Here is a 15310-nt window from a genome sequence, read left to right as displayed (position 1 = left end):
GCATCCACGATGCTGAGAAAGTCATGAATAGCACGTTCAGTGAGTTGGCCACACCGCAGGTAAAGACTACACTGGCAGAAAGGGAAGGGGTGGCCACTAGACAGCGTAGCAGTAGGCAGGTAGTGCAGGAGTCCCCTGAGGTCATCTCCCTCCTGAACAGATATACTGTTCTGGATACTGTTGGGGGAGATGTCTCATCAGGGGAAGGCAGCAGCAGCCGAGTTCATTGCACCATGGGTGGCTCTGCGGCACAGGAGGGAAGGAAAAGGAGTGGGAGAGCTATAGTGATAGGGGATTCAATTGTAAGGGGGATAGATAGGCTTTTCTGTGGCCGCAAGCGAGTCTGCAGGATGGTATGTTGCCTCCCTGGTGCAAGGACCAAGGATATCTCTGAGCGGCTGCAGGATATTCTGGAATGGGAGGGTGAACAGCCAGTGGTCGTGGTGCACATAGGTACCAACGATATAGGTAAAAAAACGGGATGAGGTCCTACAAGGTGAATTTAGGGAGTTAGGAGATAAACTAAAAAGTAGGACCACAAAGGTAATAATCTCTGGATTACTACCAGTGCCACATGCTACTCAGAGTAGAAATAGGAGGATATTTCAGTTGAATACGTGGCTTGAAAAATGGTGCAAGGGGGAGGGATTCAAATTTCTGGGGCATTGGAACCAGTTCTGGGGGAGGTAGGACCGGTATAAACAGGACGGTCTGCACTTGGGCTGGACTGGAACCAATGTCCTAGGGGGAGCGTTTGCTACTGCTGTTCAGGAGGCTTTAAACTAATGTGGCAGGGGGATGGGAACAAGTGCAGAGAGACAGGGGTGTAAAATGAGGGTAGACGCAAAAAGTAGTAAGGTGAAAAGTAAAAGTGGCAGGCAGGCAAATCCAGGGCAAAAAGCAAAAAGAGCCACTTTTCAACATAATTGTATAAGGGCTAAGAGTGTTGTAAAAATAAGCCTGAAGGCTTTGTGTGTCAATGCGAGGAGCATTCGTAACCAGGTGGATGAATTGAATGTGCAGATAGTTATTAATGAATATGATATAGTTGGGATCACAGAGACATGGCTCCAGGGTGACCAAGGATGGGAGCTCAACATCCAGGATTATTCCATATTCAGGAGGGATAGATAGGAAAGAAAAGGAGGTGGGGTAGCATTGCTGGTTAGAGAGGAGATTAACGCAATAGAAAGGAAGGACATTAGCCTGGAGGATGTGGAATCAATATGGGTAGAGCTGCATAACACTAAGGGGCAGAAAACGCTGGTGGGAGTTGTGTACAGGCCACCTAACAGTAGTAGTGAGGTTGGGGATGGCATTAAACAGGAAATTAGAAATGCGTGCAATAAAGGAACAATAGTTATAATGGGTGACTTCAATCTACATTTAGATTGGGTGAACCAAATTGGTAAGGGTTCTGAGGAAGAGGATTTCTTGGAATGTATGCGGGATGGTTTTCTGAATCAACATGTCGAGGAACCAACTAGAGAGCAGGCCATTCTAGATTGGGTATTGAGCAATGAGGAAGGGTTAGTTAGCAATCTTGTTGTGCGAGGCCCCTTGGGTAAGAGTGACCATAATATGGTGGAATTCTTCATTAAGATGGAGAGTGACATAGTTAATTCAGAAACAAAGGTTCTGAACTTAAAGAAGGGTAACTTTGAAGGTATGAGACATGAATTAGCTAAGATTGACTGGCAAATGATACTTAAAGGGTTGACAGTGGATATGCAATGGCAAGCATTTAAAGATCGCATGGATGAACTATAACAATTGTTCATCCCAGTTTGGCAAAACAATAAACCAGGGAAGGTAGTGCACCCGTGGCTGACAAGGGAAATTAGGGATAGTATCAAGTCCAAAGAAGAAACATATAAATTAGCAAAAAAAACGGCACACCTGAGGACTGGGAGAAATTCAGAGACCAGCAGAGGAGGACAAAGGGCTTAATTAGGAAAGGGAAAAAAGATTGAGAGAAAGCTGGCAGGGAACATAAAAACTGACTGTAAAAGCTTTTATAGATATGTGAAAAGAAAAAGATTGGTCAAGACAAATGTAGGTCCTTTACAGTCAGAAACAGGTGAATTGATCATAGGGAACAAAGACATGGCAGACCAATTGAATAACTACTTTGGTTCTGTCTTCACTAAGGAGGACATAAATAATCTTCCAGAAATAGTAAGGGACCGAGGGTCTAGTGCAGGGGTGGGCAAACCTTTTGACTTGTGGGCCACAAAGGGTTCTAAAATTTGACAGGGGGGCCGGACCAGGAGCAGATGAACGGAGTGTTTTGGTAATACACCTCATAAGAGAAAATAAAATATCATGGAATATGTAGAAAACATGTGCTTTAATTTCAATTGAAAATGAACAAATGCATTACAACAAAATATCTGTCTTTGAAGTCCCATGGTATTTAGCTATTTATTGAAATGACTTTTAAAACACTGAAAATTAAATGAATAAAATACAGCTTTTTTTAATAGTAACAGTTATTATTTTAAAGCACTGAAAATTCTGTTATCCTTCAAGATATTATCATCATCACTCTCCTCCTGACTGTCTTTATTTCAAAAACGGTAGGAGATGCAGGTCTACTTGTCCTGCTCCTTCTTATTCAATTGTCCCCTGAGCCAAAACTCAACAACGACCAGCACAAGGACAGAACAGTGACAGCGCGCCAGTATGTGGAGCACGTTATTTGATCTGGAGCGCATTTTTTATTTTGAGAACGTACGTGCACCTGCGCACTACTCATGTCCATCACTTAACAGAAATGACATGTAACATGTAAGGCTTATTGAAAAAAATATTTTCAAATGCATTTTTTACATAACACAACGAAGAAACTTATTTTTAATTTCAGTGGGAACAGTGTTGTTGGTCTCCCTTTTTAGCCAGCGCATCAAAGTCTGGATTTAGTTGTGTTGTGGCGATTCTCAGGATGGATCTGAGGTGTTGGTCAGTTAACTTGGATCTGTGGCTGGCTTTGTTGATGTTCATGACGCTGAACGCCTGTTCACACAAATAGGTCGAGCCGAAGAATGCCAGCATCTTCTGTGCCGTCCTCCGGAGGTTTGGAAACACCTCTTTACCAAGTGAAGCATAAAAGTCATTCAGTTTAAGAGAGTTGAACTTCTCTTTTAAGACGGGGTCAGACTGAAGGTCGATCAGTTCCAGCTGTAGCTCCTTTGGTGCTGTTTCAGGATCTTGTGACAGGGGACAGGCCACCAACTGAAGTGACTTGTCAATTTTTTCAAAATCAGAAAAGCGACAGCAGAATTCAGTGACTCGCTGTATTTTTTCACATTTGCGCCGGCCTCTTCCAGCATGGCTAGTGTGGGAAAATGAGTGAATAACTTATTCAAAATTTGCCAGGAGAAAAAAGCCAGCTTGGATTTAAAGGGTTTCACGTTTGTGTACATGTCATGCACAAACTGATCCTTCCCCTGTAGCTTCACGTTCAGTTCATTCATGTGTGAAAATATATCCACAGCAAATGCAAAGTCACAAAGCCAGCTCTTGTTGCTCAGCTCAGGAAATTCGCCTGCCTTCCTCAGTAACTCCAAAAACGCACCGATCTCCTCTTTGAGCTCCCATACTCGTTGAAACACTTTGCCCAAACTTAACCAGCGGACACGGGAGTGATAAAGTAGGTCCTGGTGATCCGCATCAGTTTCCTCCAGGAACGTGATGAACTGACGGTGCTGAAGTCCCCTTGCACGTATAAAGTTGACAAGTTTTACGACAGGATTCACAACATGATTCAGCTGTAATACCGATTTACATAGAGATTCCTGGTGGATGATGCAGTGAAGGAAAATAACATCCTGGTCAGGATTTTCATCTTTCACTTTATTCTGTATTCTCCTCAGCAGGCCGACATTTTTCCCTGTCAAATTAGGAGATCCATCTGTGGCGACGTTGATAAGTTTACTCCAAGGGAGCTTCATATTTTCGATGACAACAGACACCCGGTCATACAAGTCCTCTCCCCGTGTTTTTCCTTTCAGAGACTCCATTGTCAAAAACTCCTCCGTTATTTCAAAAGTATTGTTAATTCCTCGGATAAAAATGAGGAGCTGAGCAGTGTCTTTTACATCGTTGCTTTCATCCAGTGCTAATGAATATAACGTGAACGACTCTGCCTTTTTATTTAAGTCGCTGGTTATATCTTCATCTATCAGTTCCACACGGCGAGTCACTGTCCTGCGTGATAAACTGATTTTTTCAAATTTGTCTTTGCTCTCCGGACACAATACACCTGCTGTCTCCACCATACATTCTTTTAAAAACTCGCCTTCAGACAGAGGCTTGCTGGCCTTTGCTAATTTGAATGACAGCATAAAACTCGCCTTGGTACTTGACTCATGAATGGCAGTTTGACGGTCAAAAAAATTTTGTTGAGCCTGTAAATTAGCTGCCAACCTCTGAGCATTAGCTTCCCGTTCTTTCCTTGACTGGTTGCTAGCACAGTTGGCATGTTTTGTGGCAAAGTGACGGCTGATATTATATTCTTTAAAAACCGCCACAGTCTCTTGGCATATCAGGCATACAGCAGTTGATCGGTGTTCGGTAAAAAGATATTTAGTTGTCCACTCCTTATTAAACACCCGACATTCTCTATCCACTTTTCTTTTCTTAGCTCCACTCATCTTTACAGAAGGGGTGAGAGGTCAAAGAGTAAAGCGCAAATGTGGAATAATACGCTGCACCTCAATAAAGGTCAATGTATATAGAGTGCGTCATCTATTGGGAAAACGCCAGAATTGCGGGGAAAAAACATTAACAAGGTTTATTAATATAATTTCATCAAGTTCTGCGGGCCGGATTAAAAAGCTTAACGGGCCGCATATGGCCCCCGGGCCGTAGTTTGCCCATGCCTGGTCTAGTGAGATGGAGGAACTGAGGGAAATACATGTTAGTAGGGAAGTGGTGTTAGGTAAATTGAAGGGATTAAAGGCAGATAAATCCCCAGGGCCAGATGGTCTGCATCCCAGAGTGCTTAAGGAAGTAGCCCAAGAAATAGTGGATGCATTAGTGATAATTTTTCAAAACTCCTTAGATTCTGGATTAGTTCCTGAGGATTGGAGGGTGGCTAATGTAACCCCACTTTTTAAAAAAGGAGGGAGAGAGAAACCGGGGAATTAAAGACCTGTTAGTCTGACATCGGTGGTGGGGAAAATGCTAGAGTCGGTTATCAAAGATGTGATAACAGCACATTTGGAAAGAGGTGAAATCATCGGACAAAGTCAGCATGGATTTGTGAAAGGAAAATCATGTCTGACGAATCTTATAGAATTTTTTGAAGATGTAGCTAGTAGAGTGGATAGGGGAGAGCCAGTGGATGTGGTATATTTAGATTTTCAAAAGGCTTTTGACAAGGTCCCACACGGGAGATTAGTGTGCAAACTTAAAGCACACGGTATTGCGGGTATGGTATTGATGTGGATAGAGAATTGGTTGGCAGACAGGAAGCAAAGAGTGGGAGTAAACGGGACCTTTTCAGAATGGCAGGCAGTGACTAGTGGGGTACCGCAAGGCTCAGTGTTGGGACCCCAGTTGTTTACAATATATATTAATGATTCAGACAAGGGAATTAAATGCAGCATCTCCAAGTTTGCAGATGACACGAAGCTGGGCGGCGGTGTTAGCTGTGAGGAGGATGCTAAGAGGATGCAGGGTGACTTGGATAGGTTAGGTGAGTGGGCAAATTCATGGCAGATGGAATTTAATGTGGATAAATGTGAGGTTATCCACTTTGGTTGCAAGAACAGGAAAGCAGATTATTATCTGAACAGTGGCCGATTAGGAAAAAGGGAGATGCAACGAGACCTGGGTGTCATTGTACACCAGTCATTGAAGGTGGGCATGCAGGTACAGCAGGCGGTGAAAAAGGCAAATTGTATGTTGGCATTCATAGCAAAAGGATTTGAGTACAGGAGCAGGGAGGTTCTACTGCAGTTGTACAAGGCCTTGGTGAGACCGCACCTAGAATATCGTGTGCAGTTTTGGTCCCCTAATCTGAGGAAAGACATTCTTGCCATGGAGGGAGTACAGAGAAGGTTCATCAGATTGATTCCTGGAATGGCAGGACTTTCATATGAAGAAAGACTGGATCGACTAGGCTTATACTCACTGGAATTTAGAAGATTGAGGGGGTATCTTATTGAAACATATAAAATTCTAAAGGGATTGGACAGGCTAGATGCAGGAAGATTGTTTCCGATGTCGGGGAAGTCCAGAACGAGGGGTCACAGTTTAAGGATAAAGGGGAAGCCTTTTAGGACCGAGATGAGGAAAAACTTCTTCACACAGAGAGTGGTGAATCTGTGGAATTGTCTGCCACAGGAAACAGTTGAGGCCGGTTCATTGGCTATATTTAAGAGGAAGTTAGATATGGCCCTTGTGGCTAAAGGGATCAGGGGTCATGGAGAGAAAGCAGGTACAGGGTTCTGTGTTGGATGATCAGCCATGATCATACTGAATGGCGGTGCAGGTTCGAAGGGCCGAATGGCCTACTCCTGCACCTATTTTCTATGTTTCTGTGTTTAATAAAAAAACCTATAAATGACAATAAGATACATTTTTTAAAATAAGTAGTACGAAAAGAAAGCAAAAAAAAAGAGATAATGAGGTGCATGGGTTCACTGTTCATTCAGAAAACTGATGGCAGAGGAGAAGAGGGCATGTTCTTGGTGATGGGGTCCTTATTGATGGATGCCAGCTTTTTCAGACGTTGGCTTTTGAAGATGGCCTCGGTGCTGGAGAGCTTAGTGTTAATGCTGGAGCTGGCTCCATTTGCAACGTTCTGCAGCATTTTCCAATTCTGTTCAGTGGCCCTCCACTCCAGACAGTGATGCAATCAGTTAGAATGTTCTTGACGGTACATCTGTAGAAATTTGTGAACTTCCTCAAACTCTTAATGAAATACAGCCATTTTTATGCCTTCTTTATAACGCATCAATATTTTGGACCCAGGATAGATCTTCAGAGATGTTGACACCCAGGATCATGAAACTACTCACCCTTTCCACTCTGATCCTTCGATGAGGACTGGTCTGTGCTCCCTCAATAACTTCTACCATTTGCCTCTACCATCACTCTTGACAATACTTTCCACACACCCACCACTCTCTGTGTAAAAAAAAAATTACTTTTGACTTCCCTCCCTTTATTTTCCACAATGAACTTAAAATTATGCCCTCACATAATAGCCACTTCCACCCTGGAAAAAGGTCTTTGGCTATCGATTCAATCACCTATATCAAGTCACCTCCTTCGCTCCAAAGAGAGAAGCTCTGTTTTACTTAACCTGTCCTCTTAAGACATGGTCTCTCATCCAGGCAGCATCATGTTAAATATCCTCTGCACCCTTTTTAAAGCTTCCACATCATTTCTATAATGAAGCAACCAGAACTAAATGCAAGATTCCAAGTGTGGTCTAACCAGGATTTCATAGAGCTGCAACATTACCTTATGGCTCTTGAGCTTAATCATGTGACTAATGAAAGTCAACACGCCATATGCCTTATTAACAACACCATCAACTTGTGCAGCAAATTTAAAGATCTATAGATATGGATCCCAAGGTCACACTGTTCCTCCATAGTGCTTAATATCTTGCTGTTAACCCTGTGTTCTGACTTCAAATTCAACCTTCCAAAGTGAATCACTTCATACTTTTCCTTGTAGAACACCAGCTGTCACTTCTCAGCCTGGCTCTGCATCCGGTCAATATCCCATTGCAACCTGTGACAACCTTTTGATCTATCTACAGCTCCACCAACCTTTGTGTCTTCTGCAAACTTAATAATCTACCCTTTCATTTCCTCATTCAAGTCATTTTTAAAAATCACAAAGAGCAGGGTTCCCAGACAGAGCCCTGTGGAATGCTACTGGTCAATGACCTCCAAATGAAATACGTTCCATTTATAAACACCTTCTGTAGGCAAGCAAATTCTGAATTCATAACAACCTGGATCCATTGCATCCTAAATTTCTGAATGAGGCAACCATGAGGAATCCTATCAAACACCTTCCTATATGTATAACCATAAACACTCCATCTACTGCTCTATCTTCATTAATGTGCTTTGTCACATCCTCAAATAATTCAGTCAGGCTCATGAAGGTTGATAGATTACTTGTCAATCCCAATATACTCTCATTTATAGTTGCATGAGCAATATATTATTTTAACAGCATTTGGATATGCTGAGAATTGTAATGCTGAAGGCATTGTAGATGAAGGCATGCATTTTGCTTATCAATTCAAAAACCTACAGTGAGCATTATTGGTGTCCTGCAGGGGTCAGTGTTAGGACCACTTCTTTTTATGCTGTATATAAGTGATTTAGATGATGGAATAGATGCCTTTGTTGCCAAGTTTGCAGATGATGATGAAGATTGGTGGAGGGGCAGGTCGTGTTGAGGAAACAGGTAGAATGCAGAAGGACTTGAATAGATTGGGAGAATGGGCAAGAAAGTGGAAAATGAAATACAATGTTGGAAAATGCATGGTCATGCACTTTGGTGGTAGAAATAAATGTGCTGACTATTTTCTAAATGGAAGAAAATGCAAGAATCTGAAATGCAGAGGGACTTGAGAATCCTTGTGCAGAACACCCTGAAGGTTAACTTGCAGGTTGGGTCAGCGGTGAGGAAGGCAAATGCCATGTTAGCATTCATTTCAGAGGTCCAAAATACAAGAGCAAGGATGGGATGCTGAGGCTTTATAAGGCACAGGTGAGGTCTCACCTTGAGTATTGTGAACAGTTTTGGGCCCCTCATCTTAGAAAAGATGTGCTGGCATTGGAGAGTGTCCAGAGGAAGTTCACAAGGATGGATTCCATGAATGAAAGGGGTATCATATGAGGTATATTTGATGGCTTCTCAGTCTGTACTTGCTGGAAATTAGAAAGGTCATTGAAATCTTTTGAATTTGAAAGGCCTAGACAGAGTAGATGTGGAAAGGATGTTTCTCATCGTGGGTCAGTCTAGGACAAGAGGGCACAACCTCAGGATAGAGGAGGGCCGTTGCAAAATAGAGATGCAGAGAAATTTCTTTAGCCAACAGGTGGTGAATTTGTGGAATTTGTTGCCACATGCAGTTGTGTCAGTCAGGTCATTGGGTGTATTTAAGGCTGAGATTGATAGGTTCTTGATTGGACATGGCATCATAGGTTATGGGGAGAAGGCTGGAAACTGAGGTTAAGAAGGAAATAGAAAAAAAGGATTAGCCATGATTGAATGGCAGAGCAGACTTGGATCTCTTTTGGGGAAGGTATTACCTGTACAAAAGGGACAGGTTATACATGATCCAAAGGAATTGACATATCCTTGCAGGCAGGTTGTCTAGAGTTGTTCAGGAGGGTTTGAACTAACTTAGCAGGGGATGGGATCTGGAGTGACAGTGCTGAAGATTAAGTAGCTGGTTTATAAGCAGAGGCGTTATGTAATGAGGAGGGGCTGTTGATAGGGCAAAATTGCAGTCAACAGGATGAGTTGCAACGTAAAAAGTAGACAAAATCAAAAAGGGTGAATACAGGACTGAAGGTGTTATATTTGAATGCACACGGTATACAGAATAAGGTAGATGAATTTGTAGAACAGTTACAGGATTAGCATGTATGATGTTGTAGGCATCACTGAATCATGGCTGAAAGGAGATTATAGCTGGGAGCTTGATGTCCAAGGATACACATTGTATCGAGAGGACCTGCAGAAAGGCAGAGCAAACATTGCTCTGTTGGTAAAATATGAATTGAAGTCACTAGAAAGAGATGCTATAGGGTCAGTAGGTGTTGAACCATTGTGAATTGAGCTAAGGAACTGCAAGGGTAAAAAGACGCGGATGGGAGTTGTATACAGACCCCCCAAATGGTAGTAGGGATGTGGTCGACAGATTTGAATGGGAGAAAGAATATTCACACCAAAAGGGCAATGTTACTATAGTCTTTGGGGATTTCAATATGCAGGTAGATTGGGAAAATCAGTTTAGAGCTGCATTCTAAGAGGGGGAATTTCTAGAATGCCTATGAGATGGTTTTTTAGAGCAGCTTGTGGTTGAGCCCACTGGGGTTCAGCTATTCTGGATTGGGTGTTGTGCAATTGTTTAGAGAATTTAAGGTAAAAGAACCGTACGGGGCAGGTGATCATAATATGATCAAATTCACCTTGACATCTGAGAAAGAAGCTAAAGTCAAATGTATTAATATTACAATGGAGTGAAGTTAATAACAGAGACATTGGAGAGGAGTTGGCCAGAATTGATTACAAAAGAACACTGGCGGGGCAGCAATGGCTGGAATTTCTGGAAGCAATTTGGAAAGCACAGGATATATACCCCCCCCCCAAAGAAGAAGTATTCTAAAGGAAAAATGACACAACCGTGGCTAACAAAAGAAGTCAAAGCCAACAAAAAAACAAAAGAAAGGGTGTATAATAGATCAAAAATGAGTGGTAGTTAGAAGATTGGGAAGCTTTTTAAAACCAACAAAAGGTAACTAAAAAAGTTATAAAGAAAATAAAGATGGAAACAAAAATAAGCTAGCCAATAATATTAAAGAGGATACCAAAAGTTTCTTCAGATACATAAGTGTAAAAGAGAGGCAAGAGTGGATATCGGAGTGCTGGGAAACAATGCTGGAGAGGTAGCAATGGGTGACAATGAAATGGTGGATGAATTGAATAAGTATTTTGTATCAGTTTTCATTGTGGAAGACACTAGCTGTGTGATGGAAGTTCCAGGATTCAGGGGTCATGACGGGTGTGAAATTACCATAACTATGCAGAAGGTTCTTGGGAAGCTGATAGCTTTGAAGGTAAATAGGTCCACTGGACCAGATGGTATACACCCCAGGATTGTGAAAGAGGTGGCAGAAGAGACTGCGGAGATATTAGTAATGATCTTTCAAGAATCACCAAACTATGGAATGCTTCCGGAAGACTGGAAAATTGCAAATGTCAGTCCACTTTTGAAGAAGGGAGAGAGGCAGAAGAAAGGAAACTATAGACCAGTTAGTCTGACATCGGTGGTTGGGAAGATGTTGGGGGCGATTATTAAGGATGAGGTGTCAGGGTACTTGGAGGCATTGAGCAAAAATTGTTGAGTTAGCTCAGCTTGATCTTTTTGGGTGCTGATATTACTGTTGCCCTTTTGAAGCAGGTTTTCAGTGCCTGACGATGTGATTGCATTGGAAAGAGATAATGTAATCCCTTCTTCCATGTTGACATAACATGAGAAATTATAGTACAAAGAAAGATTGGAGATTTGGGGTTAGACACTTTGGAGCAGAAGAGGCTGTAAGGAAGTAAATTAAGGTGTGTAAATTGCTAGGGAACAGAGGTTAGGACTGAAACTGAAGGCTTTGGTCTTGCATGCTTAAGACTGATGAAAATTTCTGCCTACACAAGAAAATCTGCAGATGCTGGAAATTCAAGCAACGCACACAAAATGCTGGTGGAACGCAGCAGGCCAGGTAGCATCTATAGGAAGAAGCACAGTCAACTTTCGAGTCGAGACCCTTCGTCAGGATTTCTGCCTATCCAATACTCAATATCAGACAACTAGTGTGCCAATCTAAAGGCAATGAAGCAGTCAGGAGATGTATTGGTGATTAAGTTAACAGCATATACTGATTTTAACAAATAATTCTGTGAAACATAAGGAAAGCCAATATATTTTCTGTTCATTTTACTATTAAAACCTTTAGCTTTCTGGTGATTTTTTTATTAATTGTATTTACTGTATAATAGCTGATAATGCATAGTAATAATCTTTTTTGCATTTATTAAACAAAGCTCTGTAAAGTACCTCAGTTGCTTTGAATTGTGATGAAAGCTGAAACAGTTTGAAGCTCTTCAAAATTTTAAGTGTAGATTGTAAATTTTATTATTTAAGTTAGTAGATATGGTTTGCTGAATAAGTAAATATCTATGATGGAGAATTAAGGTACCAGAGATAATGTGAATAAATGTATATGCAGGGTCACAATACACAGTTATTAAAAATAACAGTTGCTAATAACTGTGGATTAATTGAAATTCAGAATCTGATAACATGCAATTCTCCAAAGGATTCAAAGGTCATATCCAATGGTTTATTTTGTAATTCCTGCTATCAAGAAAGAAGGTACCTTTCAGACATTAATTCCTGAACATTTTACTGCCTTTGTGTTGTGCTGTTCAACTAGGAATATTACTATGTTTAAGAAATTTTCATTTCATGTATCCAATATGAAATCAAGATTTCTTAAATATAATATAGCTGATTGTAAAGTAAAACCCTTTCTCAATTACCTCCAAAACATACTGCGCCAGCTCCTTCAAACAATGCTTGCTACTGCACCATTATAATGTTTACTCTTTACTCACACCGAAAAATTGGCAAATGCAACATGATTTTCATCTGCAGTTTTACTATTTGAAGACAAATTGTTTCATTAAGTCTGTCCTTGCCTGGGACTCCAATGCCATTAGGTGGTGTCTTGTCCACTACTATCAAAATTTTAGACACTTCTATTTGCAGGCAAATGTATTTTAATGTTTTTTTAAATAATCCATATATCTTCCCGTAACAGTTTATAAACCTAAAGCCAAATAACAGAATTTGATGGGAACACTCAGTGGGTCAATGGACATCTATAGAAAGAAAGAGTTTGTTTTTATAATTTTTATCTTTCTCTTAGATATGGTGACATGAGAAGACAAATTGGATTTGAGATTAGAGACATGTGGTATAACCTTGGTAAGTTGTGCATTTAAATGAGTATAGACTGTTAATGTTCTTTGAAATGGAGAAAATATATGTTCTCTTTTGGTTTTTCCTTCCTGTCAGCCAACCAGTTAACATAATTCCTTAATGTGAAGATTAATGTGGGCAAAATTAAAGAGAAAGGAAAATTATCCATTAGTCCACCCAGTCAGCCATTCTCAGGATATCCCAAAATGCTTTAAATCTTTTGATGTTTGTTTTAAAAATAGTTAATTATTTTGTCGGCAAAAACAATAACCTATTTGTAATGGAAGTAAGGTTCCGAAAATAGCAATTACATTAATGACTAAATAATCCGCAGTAAGCCTGATGCAAGTAAGTTTTTCATTATACCTGTGCATATGACATTGAACTCAACTTTGACTTTGTTGAGGGATACATTTTGGAGTTCAGCAGGAAAGCTCCCTTATTCGTTTTTTTGGAAAGGAATAAACCTCATAATATAGTATCCCACAGTCCTACACAAACTTCTGACACAAAGTTGAGATTGCTCCTGTTGGGATCAACACCGGCCGAACAACTTGGTCTAATAACCCCTGGAGTGCTCCAAAAGAGCTTTGTATGGGAAATTAAATAACTTAGATACACATCTGACAGCAAAAGTGTGACGGAGACTGAAAAGTAACTAGTTGAATTTCTGGAGTATTGCAAAGGGACCTTGAAATGGTAGTGAACAGACTTCATTTCTGGGTACTTTTGTACTAATATAAATAGAGCTATGCAGTGTAAAAATTAGCAGTAAGATTTCTGATTTTGTGAGGGACTTAATTCAGCAGAAGAGTTGAGGCATCAGCTCAAAGATTTGTCTATAGCTTAAGCATTCATATACTTTAGAAAGCACTTAAAGGTATGATGCAAAAGGCAATTATTCTATTTTGCATGCCCAACCATTGGATGTTGAAGCATTTCCATCTGACGATGCTGATGGGGTCCAAGTCAGGGTAACTATTCTGTAGTCCTGTAGGACTAGAGAAAATTACAGATAAACCAGTGTGTCATTATTTTAAAATTGTCTGTTTGGAAGAAAATAGGGCAATGGTTGAACAGAACTTAGCTCAAATAGGACAAAAATATAATCTACAAGGAGCGCGCGTCAGGGGTGTGTGTTTAGCCCACTGCTCTACTCCCTCTATACCCATGATTGTGTGGCTAGTTGTAGTTCAAATGCCGTCTGTAAATTTGCTGATGATATACCAGCAAGTTGTATGGTGTCGCAGCAACAACTTTGCAGTCAATGTCAGTAAGGGGAAAGAGCTTATTGTGAACTTCAGGAAGGGTAAGATGAGGGAACTCAAACCAGTCCTCATAGAAGGCTCAGAAGTGGAGAGAGCGAGCAATTTCAAGTTCCTGGGTGTCAAGATCTCTGAGGACCTAACCTGGTCCCAACGTATTGATGCAGCTATAAAGAAGGAAAGACAGCAGCTATATTTCATTAAGAGTTTGAAGAGATTTAGTTTATCAACTAAAACTCTCAAGCTTTTATAGATGTACCACGGAGAGCATTCTGATGGGCTGCATTACTGTCAGGTATGGCGTGGAAGAGCTACTGCACAGGACCGAAAGAAGCTATAGAAAGTTGTAAAATCAGTCATCTCCATCTTGTGTACCAGCCTCCTTAGTATCCAAGATATCTTCAAAGAGCGGTGCCTCAGAGAGGCAACATCCATTATTAAGGACCCCTATCACCCAGGGCATGCCTCCTTTTCATTGGTATCATCAGGAAGGAGGTACAAAAATCTGAAGGCACACACTCGGCGATTCAGGAACAGCTTCTTCCCTTTGCTATGATTCCTAAATGGATATTGAACCATGAACACTTACTCACTTTTTTTAAATATATATATTATTTCTGTTTTTGCACTATTTTTAATCCATTCAATATATATGTAAGACTATAAGACATAGGAGCAGAATTAGGCCATTCAGCCCATCAAGTTGCTCTGCCATTCCATTGTGGCTGATCCTAGATCCTACTCAACATCATACACTTGCTTTGTGGTTATATCCTCTGATGCCCTTTACCGATCAGGAAACTATATAGGGAGTTAGGAAGGGAGTTGAGAAGAAGGACCGCAAAGGTAGTAATCTCGGGATTACTGCCTATACCACGCGACAGTGAGAGTAGGAATGGAATGAGGTGGAGGATAAATGCGTTGCTGAGGGATTGGAGCAAGGGGCAGGGGTTCAAGTTTCTGGATCGTTGGGACCTCTTTTGGGGCAGGTGTGACCTGTACAAAAAGGAAGGGTTTCAATTGAATCCTGGGGGGACCAATATCCTGGTGGGGAGACTCAACCTGTAAATTAACCTTCTGGAAGTCTTGCATGAGGACTCCGTGTCCTCTGCACCTCTGATGTTTGAACATTCTCCCCATTTAGATAATAGTCTGTACTTTTGTTCTTTTACCAAAATGCATCATCCTACATTTTCTATCTGCCACTTTTTTGCCCATTCTTTCAATTTGTCTATGTCCTGCTGCAATCATGTTGCCTCCTCAGCGCTTTCTACCTCTCCACCTATCTTTGTATCTCCGC

General features: G+C 41.0%; 1 protein-coding gene across 2 annotated transcripts in view; it reads left to right on the top strand.

The window, feature by feature from the left end:
* The window catches only part of dock1 (dedicator of cytokinesis 1), a 574951-nt gene that overhangs the window by 434262 nt on the left and 125379 nt on the right, over positions 1-15310 (top strand). For both annotated transcript variants that reach the window (XM_073027587.1, XM_073027588.1), the window contains one exon: positions 12693-12751. In XM_073027587.1, coding sequence (XP_072883688.1) covers positions 12693-12751 — 59 coding nt within the window. The remainder of the gene's footprint in view (positions 1-12692; positions 12752-15310) is intronic.

Source organism: Hemitrygon akajei, chromosome 23, assembly GCF_048418815.1.
Source record: "Hemitrygon akajei chromosome 23, sHemAka1.3, whole genome shotgun sequence".
NCBI lineage: Eukaryota > Metazoa > Chordata > Chondrichthyes > Myliobatiformes > Dasyatidae > Hemitrygon > Hemitrygon akajei.
The sequence above is the reverse complement of the archived record's forward strand: the minus strand, read 5'-3'. Positions and strand labels throughout refer to the sequence as shown.